The sequence below is a fragment of the Melozone crissalis genome, unplaced genomic scaffold (assembly GCF_028551555.1).
Source record: "Melozone crissalis strain CALT ecotype California unplaced genomic scaffold, PUWL_Pcris_2 ptg000038l_1, whole genome shotgun sequence".
Lineage (NCBI taxonomy): Eukaryota > Metazoa > Chordata > Aves > Passeriformes > Passerellidae > Melozone > Melozone crissalis.
In genome coordinates, this window is record NW_026535816.1 from 3479615 (window position 1) to 3501360 (window position 21746).

At 42.7% G+C, this 21746-nt stretch overlaps 1 protein-coding gene across 1 annotated transcript in view; it reads left to right on the forward strand.

Moving 5' to 3' along the window:
- The first annotated feature begins 3842 nt into the window (after positions 1-3842).
- PRMT3 (protein arginine methyltransferase 3) overlaps positions 3843-21746 on the forward strand; it is a 54013-nt gene continuing 36109 nt past the window's right edge. The window contains exons 1-8 of the mRNA XM_054283720.1: positions 3843-3990; positions 4621-4703; positions 6389-6438; positions 7647-7749; positions 8168-8321; positions 11390-11531; positions 14492-14557; positions 19695-19816. Coding sequence (XP_054139695.1) covers positions 3854-3990; positions 4621-4703; positions 6389-6438; positions 7647-7749; positions 8168-8321; positions 11390-11531; positions 14492-14557; positions 19695-19816 — 857 coding nt within the window. The 5' untranslated portion in view covers positions 3843-3853. The remainder of the gene's footprint in view (positions 3991-4620; positions 4704-6388; positions 6439-7646; positions 7750-8167; positions 8322-11389; positions 11532-14491; positions 14558-19694; positions 19817-21746) is intronic.

The window sequence follows — 21746 nt, forward strand, 5'->3', positions numbered from 1 at the left end:
GATTCCGGTGACCTGTAGCATCTGACATGATCCCATTTTCCTCAAGCTGCTCCACAATGCCCATTTTATGGAGGCACTTCTGTAGAGATATAAGTGTGTGTGCAACACGCTGAGTCCCACATTTTGTAATATAACCCTAAACCTAATTCCAGGGTGAATTTTTGTTAAAAACTAAACCACAACAACCCAAAATCCCCCAAGTAAATAACACCTGCCACCCACTCCCCCCCCAAAAAAACCAAAACCAAAAACCCAAGAACCCAAAACCTGCCCCTGTCCAGATAAGTTTAGTTTTGCAGCCCATACTTTCCTTTGGCAGCCCTTTCCAGCCCCACTTCAGCTCCAGACCTAGGCTTACCTTCTCTCTTAATCTTAAACCTAAGCCTGGTTTGAGGTGAGCCCTACTAATGCTCTGATGGGCTTTGTCCAGATAAAAAATGCCTCAGTCAGTTATCTCAGAATACTAAGGGGAATATGGTCGTCATTTTCTGAGACTTTTAAACTGACTGAGCATTTACATTCAGAATAGCAATTCTGCTTTCAATACTACTAACTTTTTCTTAGTATAGGAATAAAAAATACCTTTGTACTACAATTCATTCCCTCTGCACACAAACTGGCACTCACATGTTCTGATTTATACTTAATTTAACTCTTTCCAAGCTTTTATTATTTTAACAGATTCTGAATTCAGCCTTTGGCTGTGAAGGCAATAAAGGGTGAAGAGGTAACTGTCATTACTGATGTTTTATTGCAGGGATACCATTCTGCAAAAGGTGAGGTGTCTGCACCTGGTTCTGTTGCACCTAAGGCCTCTGGAGCTGTGCTTTTCATTGCTGTGTGATGTGGGGAAGTGGCAGCTTTGTGAGAAAAACCACAGCTTTGATCTCTACACATCTTAAAGGCTCAATGGAAAAGCCACTATCTGTTTTTGGACTGCTGGCTACAGAGAGTTTCCATCATTGAATCAAAAAAATTACAACAAACTGGGGTGGGAGGGCTGAATATAAATGTATCTGCTTTTGGAAGTGTCATTCTTGGCATTTATGTGTAGCAGGCCACCTTTAATATCCAAGGAGTATAAAGCAAAATTTTGGACAGTTTGGACTTTCTGGAGAGAAAATGCTTTTGAAAAATTGTCTTTAGTTTTGAGTTTCATTGTTGTGAGCTGTTGTCTGCTCTGTTGGTGACCTTGAGTAGTTAAAATTTAAAAAATACAACTCTGACTACACAACTAGGAAGTAATTTGTTTTGTTAATGTGAATTTTTAAAAATCTGATCTCTCTCTTTTTTTTTTTCTAATATATTTTACACAGGGTAAAGTCATAGCCATTTAATAATAGTTTGTTTTAATTTTTTTTTCCTACACAATTTCTGTGAAAGTATTTCTTTGGTTTTGTATTATGGCAAGCACAGGAGCCACAAAAAAGTGACGCAGGTAGAGAATAAAGTTACACATGCTTGGAAATCCAGATGAAACAAGTGATATGTCAATACCATATTTTGTATGTGAACACCCTCCAACATTCTCCCCAGTGTTGTGTTTCCAGAACTGAAAAAAAGTTTGAAATGCAGTAAAAAACCCAGCAAATATTTGAAGTTTCTTCCCCTTGGCCCAGATTATGAAATAGTAATCCATTACATTGTAAATCTTCCTGTACCATGCAAATCCCTTTACAAGGATTAGGAGATTGTAACAAAGATGGTCATATTTCAATAGGTACCGGTGTAAATTACATATTTCTGCTGCAGATTTCATACAGTGTTCACCCAACACATTACATACGGTGACCCACACAAACAGGTGCTTTACATTTATTGAGAACCTTCATTCCAGAACAATCAAAAAGAAGGCACATTCAGCCTGTGCTCTCTGAGGGCACTCCACAATAGCTGAGGGTGTGCGATGGAGCAGAGACTGTGCAATCAGTGACCCTTTGGCCTTCGGGGGCGGCAGCGGGAGAGCAGAATCTCACTCAGACACAAAGAAGCTGCTGTTTCTGCTTTTGCTGCTATCAGCCTGGCTGCTGCTGACAGAGCAGTGCCTGCTCAGTCTATTTCTGCTCCTAACTGCTTGGGCAAGAGTAGAGGGAAACTGTGTTTTATCATGCTGCATCACTTCTGTTTCTTTCAGGGGATCAGATCCTACTCGGGGGGCATAAGGTAGGAGCATCTGACTGGGCTAGATTTCCTCTGTACACTAAGGGAATGCAGCACTTTGCTAGCATTTTGCACTAATTCTAATTCATTGGGTAGTACTGAATTGCTACGTAGGAAAAAGAATTCCTTGAGAAGCACTTAGTTCACAGCACTAAGTAGTCTGTGCAAAATTGGTGGTGTCTTCTCATACCTGTAGAAATCTGAATGGATATAGGATTTTTAAAAAGTGCAGGACGAAATTTGTGAAGGAGTTTGACCGAGTTGCTCTTAGACCCTTCTTCAAATTTGGCATTCTGGTCTTATTTAAAACCAGTTTCCAAATTTAGGTTTTTCATGTCCCTCTGGATTTGCCTATAACTAAGCAAACCTTATTTGTTTAATTAGTACCATACTTACAAGTCTTTGTTAGCTTTGTAGCTCCTGGCTGTGCTGATGTCCCCAGGACAGGGCTGGCTGTGCTGATGTCCCCAGGACAGGGATGGCAGTGCCGATGTCCCCAGGACAGGGCTGGCTGTGCCGATGTCCCCAGGACAGGGCTGGCTCTGCCGATGTCCTTAGGACAGGGCTGGCTGTGCTGATGTCCCCAGGACAGGGATGGCAGTGCCGATGTCCCCAGGACAGGGCTGGCTGTGCCGATGTCCCCAGGACAGGGCTGGCTCTGCCGATGTCCTTAGGACAGGGCTGGCTGTGCTGATGTCCCCAGGACAGGGATGGCAGTGCCGATGTCCCCAGGACAGGGATGGCAGTGCCGATGTCCCCAGGACAGGGCTGGCTGTGCCGATGTCCTTAGGACAGGGCTGGCTGTGCTGATGTCCCCAGGACAGGGCTGGCTGTGCCGATGTCCCCAGGACAGGGATGGCAGTGCCGATGTCCCCAGGACAGGGCTGGCTGTGCCGACGTCCCCAGGACAGGGATGGCCCTCCTGGCTGTGCTGATGTCCCCAGGACAGGGCTGGCTGTGCCGATGTCCCCAGGACAGGACTGGCTCCCCTGCTGCAGGGCACTGCTGCCCCACATCGTCAATTTCTTCCGCCGAACCCTGACAGCGGCTTCGAGGCAGGAAGAAGTCAATTTCTTCTGATAAGAGGGCAATAAATTCTTTTTCTCGGAAAGATTCAGGTGTCCTGTGGCTGCTATCTCGCTGCGAGTCCTTTCTTTAAAAAAATCACCGTACATAGCATAGTTTCCATTTCAACATTTTTTGTAACCTAAAACTATATTTAACACACTACTTAAGAGAATTAATACAGCGTTGCTTTCTAACACAACACTTATAATATTCATTTTAATATTTGCCAAAAGCCAATCATAAAATGCATGCATTTTTCACGCTGAGGGACGGGGCCGCGGCTGAGGGACGGGCCGTGGCTGAGGGACGGGCCGCGGCTGAGGGACGGGCCGTGGCCGAGGGACGGGCCGTGGCCGAGGGACAGAGCCGTGGCCGAGGGACAGAGCCGTGGCCGAGGGACAGAGCCGTGGCTGAGGAACGGGCCGTGGCCGAGGGACAGAGCCGTGGCTGAGGAACGGGACCGTGGCTGAGGGCCGGTCCCGCTGCCCCTCTCTCCCGCAGGGTGGCGCCGGCCCGGGCCCTCAGCGCGGCCGCGGCCGGAGGCTGCGCCAGGGGGCGCTCAGCGCGGCCCGGTCCGTCCCCGCCGCCGGAAGCGGCGCGCACGGGGCGGCGGCGGCGGCGGGACATGGATGCCATGGAGCCTGAGCAGGAGGAGATGCCCGAACTGTCCGACGGCGAGGGCGCCTGGGACGACGAGCAGGAGGAGGAGGAGGAGGAAGGCGCTGCCGTGGCCCAGCAGACGCGCTGCCTCTTCTGTGACAGGTGGGGGGACGGGGAGCGCGGAGCCCCGTGCGGGGTGCGCTGCGCTGGGTGCGCTGGGTGCGCTGCGAGCGGCCGGCGAGGCCCGCGGGAGCGGGATCGGGATCGGGATCGGGATTCGCTGCTTTGGGGCTCGCTCTGGAGCGTGCTGATCGCGTACACGGCTCTGCGGAGCCAAGCGTGCGATTGAGGATTCGCATTGAAGGAGGGAGTAGCGTGGTAATCCCTTCCCCTCGTGCTGAAGCAGCGTGGAGGCTCGTCTCCTTTTCTCTTTCATCTCTTCCCCATCGCCAGTATCGAGATGAGAGATTTTATTTCCATCAAACTGCCCCACCCAGCTTGTATTGGTGTGCGTTTTAGATCTCAGGTTTAACGCAGGCTTTGCTCTCAGACAGTGTTTGGAAATTAACAGGATCTGTGGTTTTGTCAAACAGAATTGTTGTGTTCGTTGGCTTTTGTTTCAGAATGTTTGACAAACGAGGTAAAAGCTTTGTCAGGCATGTGAGCCAGTGCCTTTCTCAAAGGCAGGAAATGTGTTCTGCATTGCCCAGTGAGTCAGAACAGAGCATATAGCACTCATAAGTTAGAACTTAATGTGTCAGTATTGCACTTTTAATAGTTTGTTATTTACAGGTTATTTAGTTCTGCTGAAGCTGTGTTCTCCCACTGCAAAACAGAGCATCAGTTTGATGTTAGTGATGTGATCCAGAAACATGGTAAGTTTTTTTTCATGATTTGTCCTTTCCTTTTGTGTATGAGTATAGGGGCCTGAGTAAATGTATGTATTGCAGTGAGAGATCTCTGTATTGTAGAAGTGACCCTGCCCCGATTCTAGTTATTGTAAATGGGCTGCAGCTGTGATGGCCTTAATTGGGCAGCAGCTGTGGCTAATGAAGATAACTGGGATAAAAGGAGTGGGGTGGTCAGGGAGGGCCTTGGAGGAGTTCTGGTGAGGAAGCAGGAGCAGCAGTGCTGTGAGGAGCTGTGTGTGAGGAAACCACTCAGGAGGTACAGGACTCTAGAAATATGGTAACAACAATATGAATACAACATCTGAGTATCTCATTTAAAGTAAATTGCAAATATTAATTTGTTTAGAACTGATCTCCTGGTTTGCAGTTGAAGCTTCCAAGATTGAATAAGATGAGCTATTGTAGAAAAAGGCTTATACGTTTTCTTAACGCTGGCTGCTTCCTGTATGCCTTTTCTACCAGTAAAGCTCTCAGCCAGTGACAAAAGTGAGCTTGATCTTTGCTGGCTTGTGCTGATTCCTCACTGCCTACTTGATTGATCTGAACCAGACACTGCATGATTGATCTGATCTGATCTGCTGGCAGCTCTTGCCTGACCAGTGATGCTGTTGGGCTCAGCATTTAGCAGAGCCCCATGGCTTGTGTCCTTCAGGTGATCACAGGGAGGCTTTCCCTCCCGTGTCTGTTAAATTCTTTTTAGTCAAGTTTAAGGGTGTCTGTCACTTGAAGCAGTCATTATATATCCTAAGATCTAGTCTGGTCTGTTTTCTGTCTAAAATCCAAGAAAAAGTATTTTGGGTTTATCTTTGCTGTTCCTGGGGAGAGAACACAGTTAAACTCCTATTACTTTTGCCAAGGTGGCAATTTTAAATCAGTATTGGTAGGTATTCTTAGTGAGTGGCATCAGTTTACATTCTTTTGAGCAGAAAGCTAAGAATATGAACAGGGGAGCACAGCAGCCTAGAATGCCATCAAGGTAGCTGGAAGGAGATAAGAGTGGCTGTCCTCATGTACTTGCTTGCCAAATGAGTGAAATCCCTGTCCACAGTTCCATTTGGATGTGTTCCATTCTTAATTTGTGGCAAATGTATTTGCCCTGAGGGTGAGGATTTCCTGGGTTAGTACAGTAGGAGTCCTAGTAAAAAATCTGTATTGTATTTGAATATCTGTATTGTATGTGAATATCTGTATATAGGCCTTGCCCTGATAAGCCCTGGTTGTTTTTGGTGGGCTGCAGCTGCGATGTCCTTAATTGGGCTGCAGCTGTAGCTAATGAAGATAACTGGGATAAAAGGGGCTGGGCTTGGCCAGTAAGGGAGACCCTGGAAGGAGTGCTGAGTAGGAAGCAGCAATGGGCAGGGGAAGAAGTCAGAGCTGTGAAGAACTGCCCCAAGAAGTATTGCCAAGAAGGTACGAGGCTTTAGAAATCTGAAATACAACAAGATAATAACAGGTTAGTCCTAAAGAGAAGAAGAACGCAGATGGCAAACTTTAGATAGGAAGAGTGCACTGCATAGTGGTGCACACCCGAGGGGAAGTTTGAAACAGTTTCCAGTTGAACAGGTAATTAGTAGTCACATAACTGTAAAACACGTGGTCTTTTCTGCGATACAAATGCTCTCCCCCCCCTTTTTTTTTTTTCCACTCAGGACTCGATTTTTATGGATACATTAAACTAATAAACTTTGCCAGATTAAAGGTAGGTGTGCCACTTATTACTTCTGTGTTCTGACTCTGGAGAATAGTGATATGCTTTCAGTTTGCCCATTTCTAATAATAGTGTGAGATTTTGTATTGAAGTTTTAGAAAAAGAAACCATGGTAATTAAAGTAGCTGTTGATCTGTTTATGTAGATATGAGGCTGTTTTAGTTGTAAACATATTTAATTAATGTGAAATTTTATTTTCAGAAGTGGATGTTGAGATTTGCATAAAGCCTCCATGCTGTGTAGTATCATCTTGTTTTATTCATGTTTTTTGGGCCTTTGACTCTGCTGTCTCACTTCAGAAATGGGTTCACTTCTCAAGAACTCAAGTTTCTCAGTCCTTGCATGTGTGCTGATGTAAAAACCTTTCCTGAGGGTGTGAGCTGGCCAGACCCCTACTTAGTAAGGACAATAGCTGATCCCTCAAGTTACAGAACTTAAAACTCTGCTAAAATTATACCTGAGTCTGGGAAGCTGATGGGAACCTACAGTTTTAAGATAGGCCTTCATATATTTTGTGTGTCTTGTGACTTTGTTCCTTCATTATTCCCTTAAAGTTTAGGTTAAAACTCAATACCATCTTATCTTACTAAGTAGTTTTTACTTCAGTCTACATATCTTAAATCCTCGAGTAGTTATTTAATGCATAACTGTGTAGAGTAAACACAGGCAAAAACTGAAGTCCAAAACTGACTTCACTTTTCTTAACCAAATATTAACTGGATGCAAACAGGAGAGACAGAAGTTTCTGACTTCTGTTACTACAGCACTGTTCATGTAAGAACCTGACAGGATTAGTAGCTTGGGTTTTTTGATTAGCCACATACCTGAGTGGACTTGGTTCCTGAGAGCAGTGCAATCCTGCAGGTATCCTTCAGCATCTGTCAATGTGCTGTGCATTACTGCTGGCACAGAATTCCTTGGTGTCCTTCAGCATCTGTCAATGTGCTGTGCATTACTGCTGGCACAGAATTCCTTGGTATCTTTCAGCATCTGTCAGTGTGCTGTGCATTACTGCTGGCACAGAATTCCTTGGTCCTGGAGCTGCCTGGGCTTTCCCAGCCTTTGCTGCAAAGCTCCTTCAATAATACCCTGCATATTTCACTGTGTGAAAGAACATGTCTTTGCCTTGTTTTCTTGAATGAAACTGGAGGGCTGGTGTTTTCAAAGAAACTTAGTGTACGTGTTCTTCTCCTGTCTAGAAACCAACTGCAGCATATTTGAGTTCTCTCAGCAGCCCACTGCCTTGGGAAGGAGAGGAATATTTGAAACCAGAACTTGAAGATGATCTCCTTCTTCAGTTTGGTAAATAACTGCTTTAGTGTGAATCCTGCTTTGTGGGGTAAATGTATTGTCAGAGTTGGTGAGCATTGTCACTGTTACTCGATTTATGTGTCTGAAAAAGTCCTGTACTAATTTTATCTAATTTAATTTTGTCTAAACCAAATGTCTCTTCTAGAAATAATCCAACAGTGGTATTTAAGGAAGCCTGAATTCTGGATTTATTTGCCTTAACTTAGACCCTGCTTCTAGCATATTTGCTTCTTCCTAGGCAGAAGAATTGCTTTTTGTGTTTTGTAGTTAGCCCTGTCAAATTCAGTTGTGCCTTTTGTAAAACAACCAGCTTGTACAAAGACAGAACTAGCATGAAGTGTTTATGATCTGCTGCAAACAGATCATAAACATGATCGGTAGGTATTCTTTTTCCTCCCTGTTTTATCAGACATAGAAGATCTTTGTGAGCCTGTGAAAGTTTTTCCTTCTAATGGCTTAAGTGACACCATGGTGCTCCTGGGACAGTTAAAGCATGCAGAACAGAGAGCCAGAGCTGCAGAAGCAGCCTTGGCTAGGGCACAGGATGATCTTCAGAAGATGAAGTAAGTGTCTGAACTGAAGTTTGGGGCTGTTTTTGTTTGATGTGTTTTAGATGTTCATGTTCGAAGACAAACAGAAATTGGAGGAAATAGCAGAATGTAACATGAATGAAACTGACCTTGGGATGGGACTGTAGGTTTGACTTGTCTGTTGCAGATGGTTAGTACATTTCTTGTAGATGGTTAGTAAAAACTGCACAGAAACCTGCACAGATTGAAAGGACAAAGTATGCTTGGGAGAGCTAAGCAAGCACATCACTCGGGTTTTTTCCTTCAGACTGCTCTTTGTCTTTTGAGATACCTTTCTGTTAATTCTTTAGGTAGGCATTTGAACACTGAGGATGCACACACCGGAGAGGAGAGAGAGCAAATTAAATACAGGACTCCAGGGATGTTCAGACTTGGCTTCAAACAGTAGTTGTCAGTAGAGTTCATTTGCAGTCTGGAGAAGCTCTCAGTGGAATTAATAAATCAGCTTTTTTCAGCTACTTTTGGTTTTGGTATCAGATGAGGGTAGTAAGAGTATGCAGTCAGGACATCCCTGTAGCTCTTCTAAACCTTGAGGTCTGCATGTGGATTGATGATGCTCATGGGTAACACAGAAATATAAACTTCATTTAAATCCCCCACAAGCATGAGATCACACTGACTGGGCACTGAGGAACTGAAATTATATTTAAGAGACTTGAAAAAGTAATTCATGTTCTTTTGTGTGAGAAGTTAATCAGAAAACCCTTGTGTTGTAAAGTTTGAGTGTTTGTTGTACATTTTGACAGTACACACTTGGAGCTACAGGTAACTAAGTACACCAAAATATTAAATGTATTCAAATCCCCTAGCTGTGAACAATTATTTATGTCAAAAAGGATCCATTTTGTCTTCAGGTGAGTTTGAATTTTGCACACACTGCTTTTCTGGTATCTCTGTATACATTATGCTTTAACTGATCGTAAACAGCAGGAATTAAAGAAATTTATCATTGTGCTTCAAAAACTTGGGGGTGTTTTCTGTGTATCTTTTTACTTTATGTTCCATTCATTTTAATTTAAAATAAAAAAATCCTCACAGGTTATCAGTAGCAATTTGAGCTCTCTAAACTTCAGTGAGGCTTACAGATTTTTTATTTTAAGTAAGTATATCAAGTTATCTGCTCTTGTAAGAGGGAGCCTTTAATTTTTCTTTCTCAATGCAACATCTTCAATTCAGCAGGGGTCAGCTGGCAGCAAAAATAGCCAGATGTAGATCTGATGAAGCAGCACAGTTTTAAATTATGGACAGACGAGTCAGTTGCATTGTAGCAGTCTAAATGCTGTAATTCAGTGGTTTGTGCTGGAGGTTATTGCACAGAATATCACCTGCTCCCTTTCAGGTAAACCTCTGGGAAATAACGACAGTAACATTTCTATAAATCAGATCACCTCTAGTGTTAGATGTAACTTGGAGACTTCACAGCACAGCTTGTCTATGCTGAGTTTTTAATCTGTCACCTATTTAGAGGTGATGGCTTTTGTTTTTACTTATCCTTTTTCTTGATTAAGAAGCCAGCAGGACAGCTCTGTCTTTGGAATTTCTTTGGTGCTTGTGTTGCATGCATATATTAGAGGAACTATTGGCTTAAATAATTTTGAATTAAGTAATTTAAATCTCACACAGTGCTAATTATATGTAATTGTATGTCACAGAATCCATTTTATGAAAGTTTAAAACTGTATCATGTGGATATTTGTATGGAAGTAAAGAAAATGCAAAGTACTGTAAGGAGCAATATTAAAAGAAGATCCAGACCATTTCTGTGTAAAAAAATATAGGAAGTTTCTGAAACTGACAAAATTTCAATACAAAATCCCTTACCATATTCTCTTCCCCATCCAAACTAGCGGAGCAGGGAAGTATTTGAAATATCAGGAGTGAAATAGTATTTTTGCTTTTGTTCTTCTATAAGGAAGATACTGGTAATGAGATTGTTCCCTACAGTTCCTATATGTGAAGGTCCCATTTAAGGAAGTGTGATTGCTGTTAAAGGTGAGTGTCAGAGGCTTTGGAGTGGTCTAGGATGCAGCTTTTGTTGCTGTTGGACTGCAGACCTTGGAGGAATATTGTCTGGCGGAAGTGTTTGCTTTTTCACTTCTTTGTGGGTGTAGTATGATCTGCTTGTTAATGTCTAATAGTGTTTTCATTATAAACCCCTTGATTTGCGTATTTTGTCATCCAGCCTGCTTTTAGGACTGAGAACATGGAGGGGACCCTAAGGCTCATCCAGTTCCAAGCAGGAACACCTCCCAGGTTGCACAGAGCCCCATCCAGCCTGGCCTGGGACACTTCCAGGGACCCAGGGGCATCCCCAGCTTCTCTGGGCAATCTGTGCTGGGGCCTCACTGCCCTCACAGTAAAAAATTTCATCCTAATATCCTTTGAATTTAAAAGCCACTTGTCCTTGTCCAAAGTCCCTCTCCATATTTCTTGTAGCCCTTTTAGGCGCTAAGAGACACAGTGGGTTCACCCTGGAGGCTTCTTTTCCCCAAGCTGAGCAATCCCAACTCTCTCAGCCTTTCTTTACGTGTTGAAGGAGTGCAGGAGCAGGGAGGAGGGAAAATAAGCAGCATAAAATTCAAGTAATAAATGGAATTTTAAGCTCTTTTTCCTTTTCACCCAAATGCCTCAGTTTTAAAATGCTTCCTTCTCCCTTCCAGTGGTCACCCAGTGTCGTGTGGGCAGCAGTCCTTGTGCTCTTTGAGTCCATATCTGCATTGCACAGCCTGAAGCACCTTGGCACTGCAGTGCTGGCTTTCACACCAGCAAGTTCAAAACAGATCCTTCTGCCTTAGAGCTAGAAAGTGCCCCCCGGTATTTCACCGCTGAGAGCTGCTTGGAGCCGGGCCTGCCGGGGCGCTGCAGCAGCCGCGAGGCGCCTGCAGAGGGAGGATGTGCACACCCAAAGCTGCTGCCGGTGTTACCCGGCCCCAGGGCAGCCCGCATCCATTCCTGCCCCATCCTGGGCCCTTGCCCCTGCCCGGCCTCCCTCCCGAGCTGCCATAAACGCGTCTCAAGGGTGTCTCTCGCACTGATTGCAGGCAGTTTGCTCAGGACTTTGTGATGAGCGCGGATGTCAGGAGCGGCCCGCCGTGCGGCGCCATCGCAGACCTGCGGGAGGACGAGGATGGCGTTTACTTCAGCTCCTACGGGCACCATGGCATACACGAGGAGATGCTAAAGGTCAGGAAGCCAGCGCCGCTGCCCCTTCCTGGGACTCGAGAGGAGAGGTGGAATCAAGTGGGCCGTGTGCCCATAAATATACTGCAGAGCAGCTGCATTTTTAACCCTTTCTGTCCAGGAGAGGTTTTTTGGTGGTACTTGGACTAAGATCGTTTTTCAGTTTTATTTCCTTTGTGTAAGCTCTGTTTACAGGAGGCATTAGGAACAGAAAATCATTTACAGTTGTGTTGATAGTACAGTACCTGTGCCACAGCCCTAACCTGCCAAAAGCAGCTTTTTCCTGTTGTTTAAAACACGAAGGATAAAACATAGTCCAGACAGTGAATATTTTTCTCCAGTTTTACATTTTCCTTATAACTGAAATTTCTTAGGCAAGACCATTTCTCAAATATTGTGGTTGTCTCTTGCACTTCATAAACAGAAAATGTTACTTGTGCATGGTTAGGTGTATTGATAGCATGACAACAAACTGTCGTGTTCATGAACATGCTGGAGCAGTTCCTTTCATATGCTAAAGATTAAAAAAAGTTTATGCTCAAAACTTCTCTAAGGCAAACCTATGTATGCCCTTTTAACTTTAAAATAAGAAAAGCACAAAGCCCAACAGCTTCAAATTAACTTGTAAATTAAAATGTCCTAATGCTTCCTTTCAGAGAAGATGTCATAGTTGTGAGAGTTATAAGCAGTTTTATCATTTTAAGGTGTAAATAAATAAAAATTCCTGTCTAAAGTCAAGGCAGAAATACAGAGCTGTGCAGTGAATTTGTGCCTGCAGCTGGCATATAAAGCTTTCAGCTTTGTAAATCATTCAGTGGCCCCAATGCAGAAATACATGTGAGTATGTGTTAAGAGTAGTGTGACTGTGAGGTTATTATTAAGAGGAAGAGATTTTACAGAAGTACAGAGATGGCTGCAAAACTAAAAATGTTTTCTGAAATGTATGGTCTATGGAAATACAACTTGAAGATAAATAAAAAGATAGGTGTTTGGTTTTGCAGCTGTGTAAAGCTGTCATTTGAGATAATGTAGGTATAGGATGAGGAAGCCTTTCAGTTGGCAAATAAAGTTTACAGTAAATCTGCATCTCTGCACAAGGAGATTGGTACAAAATTGTATTTTACTGATTTAAGGGTATGTTTGTCAATGCTTTTAAGGAGACTTTTGACTTTCCAAAACGTAGGAAAAGTATTACTTTTATTGTGTGCACATTGAGATTTTTTCTTTATGCAAGGCATTCACTGTGGTTGTTTTTCCTGATTACCTTATTTACATAAATACAGTGGCTTACTACATGAACATTTTTAAGATAGCAGTCTTGCTGTCTGAATGTAAGCCCATTTCTGAAACCTTTTTTGTCCTTATGCCTGGTAGTGGTGAGACAGAATTTCAATTTGGGGTATTTTTCTGCAAATACTTGAGAGGAGGAGCAAGAACATTGTTACTTCACACTTGCCGGGTCACTGGTGTTTCCCTTACTCTGCCTTTGTGTTTGAGAATTTCTTGGCTGTCATCTTAATAATGTTTTTTCACCATTTTACTTAAACCAAGAAAGCATTACATGGAAAAGTTGAGTGGGGAGGGGGATTGGTGAATAGAATCCCCGAGTGCTTGGCTGTGGCTCCAGCTGCTTTGGGTTGGGACAGGAGGCAAGGCTGAAAGCTTTCCAGCTGGCTGCTTTCTCTATTGAGTATTTATTTTTACACTTTTTTGGTCCTCCCAGCAAATCCTAATACATACTGCAGTAGAGGTGAAGTACTAAAAATAGTTGCTCTGAACATCATAGCAAAGCAATATGGTTTTAAAGAGTCGTGGTTCTGTTATTAATATTAGTTATGCAGGATTTTAAAGCAGAATTTTCTAAAATAAACCCCAGCTGGTGCTTTGAGTTTTGTGTGTGATTATACTCTTACACATAGAACTGGATTTTAGGATTTCCAAGCCTCAAAATAATTTTTTGTCTCCAAAATTTTTATTATCAAAAGATGTTCCTGTCACTGTTTATCTTGTTCTTTTATTAAAATAGACTTTGTTCTTTCTCAGTGTAGAAAATTTCTGTTTCTCTGTTATTTCTAGAAATTCTTAACTTGCTGTAGTAGAAAAATCCTCTAGATTTAATGGAAGTACTAGAATTTTATACTTCAGCATTTTTTGCACTAGACAAAAAATTGCTGATTTTTATTTGTCTGTAACACTTGAACTGTGACAGCAACTCCAAAACCTATACTTGGCTGTCAATTTGTGTACCTGCTGATGCATGTTGAGAGAATCAGTGTTTTAGTAGGTTACCTTGCTGGTAATCTGAGCTATGCTGCAGGCTTTTTTATACTAAGATACTATATTTGTTTTGTTCTAGGCTTGAAAATATTGCAGCTTCTCTGGCCCTGCTGTATTTCAGTCAAACTTATTTACTGTGTTGGACTTTCAGCAAATGGGCTTTAACTACCAGCTTGTCATCAGGATTGCAGATCTGCAGCTTGTTCAGAAATAAAACCAAGTTAATTTGATGCATAACTTTTTTTTTTTTACTGAAATCTCCATGTCACAGGGGTGTTAGAAAACAAAATGATACAAAACATTTTATGAGCACGTGATTCAAATTTTCACGGTTTCCTGTTTAAGCTGGTTTCTATTTAAGTTGCTGTAATATTGTCACTCTATTACTGCTGTTCCTTGTTAGTGATGAACAGGTATTTAGATCTTTGAAACATTCAAAAGAGAAGGCAGAATCAGGAAACCATAAAATAGTTCCTTATTTTTCCTCCAGCTGAGGCAAATGGCTTCATTTGCTGCAGTGAATTCTGCAATATTATCATACAGAAGTGCCATGATTGCAGTGCCGTGTAAGTACAGTATGTGCAAGGCGTCTGCAGGCCCGGTTGAAAAGCCAGGTGTTCAGCATTTTTGAATTGCGTGCTGTACCTGAGCAGAGCAGTGACCCCTCTTTGTTCTTTGGCTGCCAGGATAAAGTCCGTACGGAGAGCTACCGGGACTTCATCTACCAGAACCCACACATCTTCAAGGACAAGGTGGGTGAACTGCTCAGCAATCCAGTCATTGCTGTGCTTTGTTTTGTCTCAAATGGCAGAAGAGCTGCAGGCTGGCTGCTCTGCAGCTCTGGGGATGGAGGTTCCAGTGGCAGGGTTTGATCTGATGCGCTCTGTGTCAGTGGTGGGGAGCTGCTGAGGGTGCAGCGTGCTGATAAGAGCAGTGCTGATCTCCATTGTCATTGTGCTGTGTGCTGTGGCAGGCAGCTCATTCATTATCCTGGCAGGGTGAAGTTGAGCCTCTCTTGTCGAGGATATTATGTGCAATCTCTCTGAGGGCTCTTTACCAGGATTAAGTGAATTTCTATGTATGCCTGATACAGTAAAAATGTCCTGGAAGCCCTGTGTAATTAGAGCTGGGAAAGAATTGGTGTGGAACTGATTTTTTGGAATTAGTGCTGTTTCCTGTCTCCAGACTGGGTGGTTATTGTTAAAGGGCTTGCAACTGTGAGCTGGTACTTCATTTGCAGTGAGGAGGGATTTCAGTGATGGATCTTACAGTGGTTGTGACCCCTGCACAGTAATAATCCTCTTGCCTTTTGTATTTCTGCTGGCTGTTTCTAATGAGTTTGTTGTGTTTGGAGCTTGTAGAGCTGTAGGATGGTTTGGGTTGGAGGGGGCCTGCAGGATCATGCAGTTCCAGTCCTTCTGCCCTAGGTAGGGACACCTTCCACTAGACCAGGTTGCTCAGAGCCCCATCCAAACTGGCCTTGAATGTTGTTTTTTCAGGGATGGGGCATTCACACTTTCTCTAGGCAACCTGTGCTGGGACCTCACAACCTCACAGGGAAGGATTTTTTCCTAGTATCCTATGTAAGCCTACTCTCTTCCCTTTAAATCCATTCCCCTTTGATCTGTCACTCTAGGCCCTTGTGGAGAGTCTCTCTTCATCCTTCTTTTAGGCTCTTTTCAGGTACTGGAAGGCAGCAATAAGGTCACCCCAAAGCCTTCTCTTTTCCAGGCTGAGCAATCCCAATCCTCTGAGCCTTCCTTTGTAGGGGAGGTGAGAGAGCAGTTTCTGTCCTGACAGAAAGCATTTCAGTGTTTGACAGTGCCTGTGCCTTCTATTCCTTGTATGGTTTAGTTTTCAATTGGCAACTATGGCAAAAAAAAGAAAGTAAATACTTTTCTTCCCTTTTTTGCTTCAATTCATGTCGCAAGCCTCTTTCTACTAAACATTTCTGAACTCTTTGGTTATAGTGAGAGAACAAGCAAAAGTGTCATGGAATTATGCCACCAGGTGACTGTGTAGGTGGGCAGCTCATCCACAAAGCAGAAAGATCAATAAAGGAAAGAAAACTTTCCCCAGAGAAATGTAGTTTCACGTTTTAGCCCCCAAAATTGATAACTGCAGGTTTTTGCAGGTTGAGACTGATCTGAAGTTACTTGAAATGTGAGGCCTTGTGGAACAGTAATTTTTCATGATGGATAGTGTCTCCTGTGCTGCATGGACACTCTGGGAACATTGAAAACAAACCATGGAGTAACTGTTGGAGTCAATGATGCTTCAGCCCCAGGAGGAGATCCCTGTGCTCAGGAAGCAGCTCAGGCACTGTGTGTGCTTACTCTGGTGTAAAAGCACTCAGCTGCTCTGGAGAAGGCTCACAAACTGATTTCTGAACGTGCTTTTTGCAGCAGTTTATTGATCAAGGTTCCCTCAAATCATGGTGCATCCAAACCCATCATGGTGTGTTGAGGTTGAACTGAAAGAATCTGGATTGCTTTGAGTTCCCAGTGTGCCCCGCCCATGTGACCAGTGTCCTGCTTAACTTGTGTGTCTGGCCACATGATGCAGCTTTCTCCTGGGACATTGCTAGAGAATAAATGAAGTTGGCTGCAGAAACCTGGCGTTGGAGTGACATCTGTTACACACTTCTGCTGAAGGAGCTGTGTAGGATACTTTGTTTTACTTAATGTATTTGTATAATGCTCTCAGGCTATACTAATGAATGAAAATTCCAGAGGCTGTTTTCCCTTTAATTTTAATAACAATTCAAAAAAATTGAGGAAAAAGTCTGTTACTGCATTTCCTAGAACTCTTTTGGTAGTCCTCCCTGGAAAATACCTACTGATGCTTTTTGGTTTTTTCTGAGTGGACTATTATGAGGTAGTTGGGGAGGGGCTTGTTCAAAGAGCTGAATTTTTATACTCACTTTTGATGCAAGTCTGCATCCTAGCATTTAGGATACTAAAGAGGTGTGATTGCATGCTGATAGATGATAACATAGTATCTAGGTTTGTTTATTATTTTATTCAGAATCAGCCAATTAGCTTGTTCTGTCTCAGCTTTCAAAATAAATTAGTAAAACTGGAACAAATCCTGCTTGCTGCCTTTGTTTTCAACCTGTCAAATGTATTTGAGATGAGAATAGGGCAATTCAGATTACCTGGCAGGAGTAATGAAGGTGGCTGTACTCAGTAAAAGGAAGTGTGGTCCATTTTACAATGAGAATATTTTTGAGAGGAAAAATAATTTAGTAAAGCACTGTTGCCATGCTTGAGTTTTCATTGTGAGACAGAAATCTGAGGCAAGCATCAGTGCCATATTCAGGGAATAAAATGAGCTTTTAAACTACTGTCCCACTAAGGGTTCATTGATGAAATGAGTTTAGTTGGCCACAGTCCCTGGCCTCCTGTGTTTCTGAGTTTAAGGTAGGCTGTCACTGAAAGCAGGATATCAGTTTTGCTCAGGCTGCAGAGGAGCGTGTGGAGCTGCAGCGTTGTGGTGTGGTGAAATCACCTGTGCAGCTGCTCAGCTCTTTGCTGAGAGGCCATATGTGATCCCTGCAGGAACATGTGGGCTGTAGACCCTTGTCCTCAGGCTAATTGATGATCACTCTGCTTGTCTTTCCCTTCTCACACATATTCCAGCCTGTGTTTTCCCTCCAGTGCCTCCTTTCCATCCCATCCCCTGCCTAAGGCTAGATGGGTTCCATCTGGGTTTTTAAGTGACCAGGGCAGCTGTCCAACATGGTGTCTGTTTTGATTTTTTTTCAATTTGTGGTGATTGCTCTCTTTCATGCAACTGCACATCAAGATGATTCTTTCACAGTGGTTTATTTTTGGCTGTGACTTCCAGCTGTCGTGGCTCAGTGATTTTGTTAACTACCACAGGTGAAATGTTAGGTGATGTTGGAGGGTGGGAGATTTCAGCAGCTGCAAGAATATTGATTTTTATTTTCTATTCCTGTCTCCAGCAGATGGACGGTTTAGGGATTTCTCTCATTTCCGAGTTGCAGAGTTGACTCCTTTTGAAACAAGGCTACAAAAGAGTTGCAGGTGGAACAAGTAACTCTATCCACAAGTTCCCTCTGCACAAGCTGCTGTAAAAGGCCACAGTACTGTTGGGTTTTGGTCTGTCTCCAGGTTCTGAGTGGCTCTACAGAGACAGGTAGTGTCAGTGTTGCAGTCACTGCTTCCCAGAGCACCACAGCAGCAGCTCCCTTGCTCTGTACTGCTGAGGATGAGCAGCTGGTTTTGTTCATGCTGCCTTCAGGATCATTGTTCTGTGTCCATCCTCAGAACGGACAGAATTGTATACAAGGAAGGGGCAGAGCATCCCAGTATTTGCTTTGCTGCTCTTGGCCAGGTGAAATGCCAGGTTTTCTTATGCCAAAGCGAGAGTGATCAGTAGATGATAAGCTGGAAAGTGTATCAGCAGCAGGGTGCATTATTGCTTTATTTTTTGGTGTTTTTAGAAATATTTTATGGGATTATAGTTCTCAAATGTGGTATTGATCAGTGAGCGATTGGATGCCTTCTTTGGGAAAATGTTTGATGTGATGAAAACTGTGAGGGTAGGTTTAACAGCACTGTGCTGTGAGGACAGAGACAGTGACATCAGTTTTCCTTTCTAATAAATTCTTGCTGTGACTGGTAATTCTGACTCTGTGTTCTTGTTAACTCAAGCATGTTTTAAGCTGTACTTTCATTTTAGGTCTTATGTATGGGCAAGTAAGTTCTTTACAGTTCTGGTTCTGTTCATGCTTAAATGCTGTACATGAGATGAGTGGCTCTACGTAGTGTTTAGAAAACTTATTTTGATTTTCAGACTTCAGAACACTTTTGGGTTTGGTGCTGTGAGTTTTTTTACACCATTAGTAAAGCTTAGTTATATCAGATATGAGTCTAACAACAAGACCATTGATGATCTGGCCAATCTAGTAAAATGCACCCTCAGAATCTGCAGAGATGCCTTTCAGCTCCAATTCTGTGAAAACAACAAGCCTGGAACTCGGCTTAAAAATCTGCTCTAACACATTCATTAGGTTTGTAGCTGTTGAGAATTTCCAGCAGTTACAAGAAATACATTGTTGTGATAGCAAGGTCTGAAAAATACTAGTTAGTGAAATATCTGTGACGCCTAAAACTGCTGGCAGCTCAACACCACTTAGTCGTAAATTTGGTGCTCTTTTCCTAGTTGCTTCACATTTTTTAACTTTTCAGTCTTCCTGTAGTAGCTGATACGTGATATACAAAACCCCATGCATTTCCATGGATCTTATGGCATGCTTTTTCCAGCTGTAGTGGTGAAATTCACTCTTTCATGAAAACTCTAGGGATTCCATCCTAACTGGATTCTTTTCACTCTGTTTTGGTTATAAGTAGTGCTAAACAGAAATATTTCCAGGTGTTAAAACTGTGCCAGTGACCATTTTAAAATTTAGACATCTTGAGCCATAGCTGTTTTGAGGCAGTGTGCCCATGTCTGGCAGAGGATTCCTAAATAAAGTTTCTGAATAGACTTTTAGTTAAAAACTGCAGCTAGAATACATTTTCTCAGTTCAATCATTAGTGATTCAGTGATGAAAATTGCTCAGGCTATAATTTCCTTTTTTTTCTCTTCATGTAGCATTTTAGGTGTTTCCCACATGATTGCTTGCTGCTGTTTCCCATGGGACTGGGCTAATCTGCAGCTGGAATTTGTGGCCTTCATTGTCTGCCTGGAAAAGGTGGTAGAGTGGGAGTTAGACCTGCAGTGTGACTTGGGTGTCTCGGCATGTAACAGCAAGACTTTATGCCTTCTGTTGGAATGTGCCATCTCACTGATGTAGAAAGAAGTGTGGAAAAATCATAGCAAGGAAAATAAGATTGTTTTGCTTTTGTTTCTCCCTTTCAGGTGGTTTTGGATGTTGGCTGTGGAACTGGAATTCTCTCCATGTTTGCTGCCAGGGCGGGTGCCAAGAAAGTGATTGGAGTTGACCAATCTGAAATCATCTATCAGGCCATGGACATCATTAGGTAGGAGAAGTTGTGGTTGTTAGTTTTGTTTCTTTATAGGAATTTAAAATAATTTCTATAATTTGTCTGTGTTACAGAAAATAAAAGGCCTACCCTGTCAAGTGCTCTCCCCTAATTCAGCAGTGCTGAGGGTGCACGTTGTCCAGTTAGGTCTCTAAAGGTGTTCATTAACACCAGAACCAGCACTGAGCCCTGAGGGACACCTCTGGTACCTGGCTACCTGTGAGGATTTGTACTCCTCTCAGCTCTTGAACCTCATGGCCCAGACCCATCTCCTCGTTCATTTATCCACTCCACATGTCGCATATTTGCCTGTGGAGGATATTTAGGGAGGCTGAGCGTGTGTAAAAACCAAGCAATGACGTCTGGAGACTTACAAAGGATTTCCTAGGATGAGGTAGGAGGAGTGTAATGTCCATGTGCACTGCTGATAGCTGAAGGCTGTATGTTTTTTCATTTAGGATGATTTTGTAAGAGTAACTGTGAGAATAAAATCCAGGTAGATACTGAAGAACTTGGGAGTGAAGTAATGTTGTCTGTGGGGAATTTGTTGGGTACCACTCACACACTGGTGGTGCAGCACTGCACACTTGGGTGCTGTAAAATTACTCAAATATCTGCTTGGGAAAAGCACCGTGTTGAACCTTAAGTGAATGTTTGACTAAAATACTTCTCTGGCACAAGAACTCATTCCTTAGAGAGAACCTTGCCTCTGAGTTCCTGACATCTTCAGAATGGTTGCAGATGGGAAATAGTGTTTTATATCTAATGTGCTAGATGACAAATTTGGGGCTGTTTTAACTTTCAACAAGTGCATAAAGTCTTTTGAGTGTTATTTATACTTGGGGGAGAGTAGAAGTAACAGTCAGTATGTATTATTCTTTGGGGAGGAGAAGGGCAGGCCTCTAAGAAAAGCAATGAATCAAAACTCTTAAGAGTGATGAATTGCCACTTGAGGTATGCAGCAAATAATCAGTAAGGCTGCACATTTAGAGGTACTTTCTCCTATACAAGGTGCAATTCACATTAAAGTCTGCAGTTCACATCAAAACAATTTATATTTGTCGGTTTAAAGCTACTTTTCCTAAAGGAATAAAGCTGACAAAGTTGCAGTGGAATAACAAATATTTATTGGAGCACTAAACAGCTCTGTAGCTTAAAAAATGACTGTTGAGGCACGCTTCCACCTGTGATTCAAGTGTGTGATCAATGCTTCTGTCCTTCCCAGAATTCAGGTTAATTTCTAGCATGCTAATTACTGGAAACAGTGCCACCCATGTGTGTAAGTGAACCAGAATACATAGCCTGAGTAGCCTTAAAAATAAATTTACTTTAAGCTAAATGATTGCCTTTTCTTTTTCTTGCTGTGAATAGTCCCTGTAAAATTTCAAGCACAGTGAATTACTTGATTTTTGTCATTCATCACTGTTAAGCTAAAATAGAAAGTTGAAATAGACCTCCTAAATTACATCTCAATTTTTCCTACAGTGTGTAAACTACATTGGTTGGTTTGGGTTTTTTAAACATTATAATTGAAAACAAGTATGTAGTGAATGAATCCTTTTCTCTGTTGTTTTAAATCATGTCCTTGGGTCTGGTCATTTAGAAAGTTATCTTTAAATCTCTTAGTTCTTCTTAAATTATTGTTGTGGGTGGTAGCTCTTTAACATTCCTCGCTTTGAACTTCTGATTTTACTTCTGTTTAGACCACTGAATATGATTTTAGTAATGAACTGCTGTCCTCTAACAGAAGACTGTCTTGTGTAGAGGATTTAATTTGTCTTTGCAACAGCCCAAGTGTTCAGGGAGCCCTTTGACCTTTTCCTTTCCCTCCCTTCATAGTGATCGTTCTTCCATTGTCTCTTGGATTGAATTTGTAATGTCATTGCTGGTCTGCACTGAAAGCCAGACAGAATGTAAGAGTAAGATA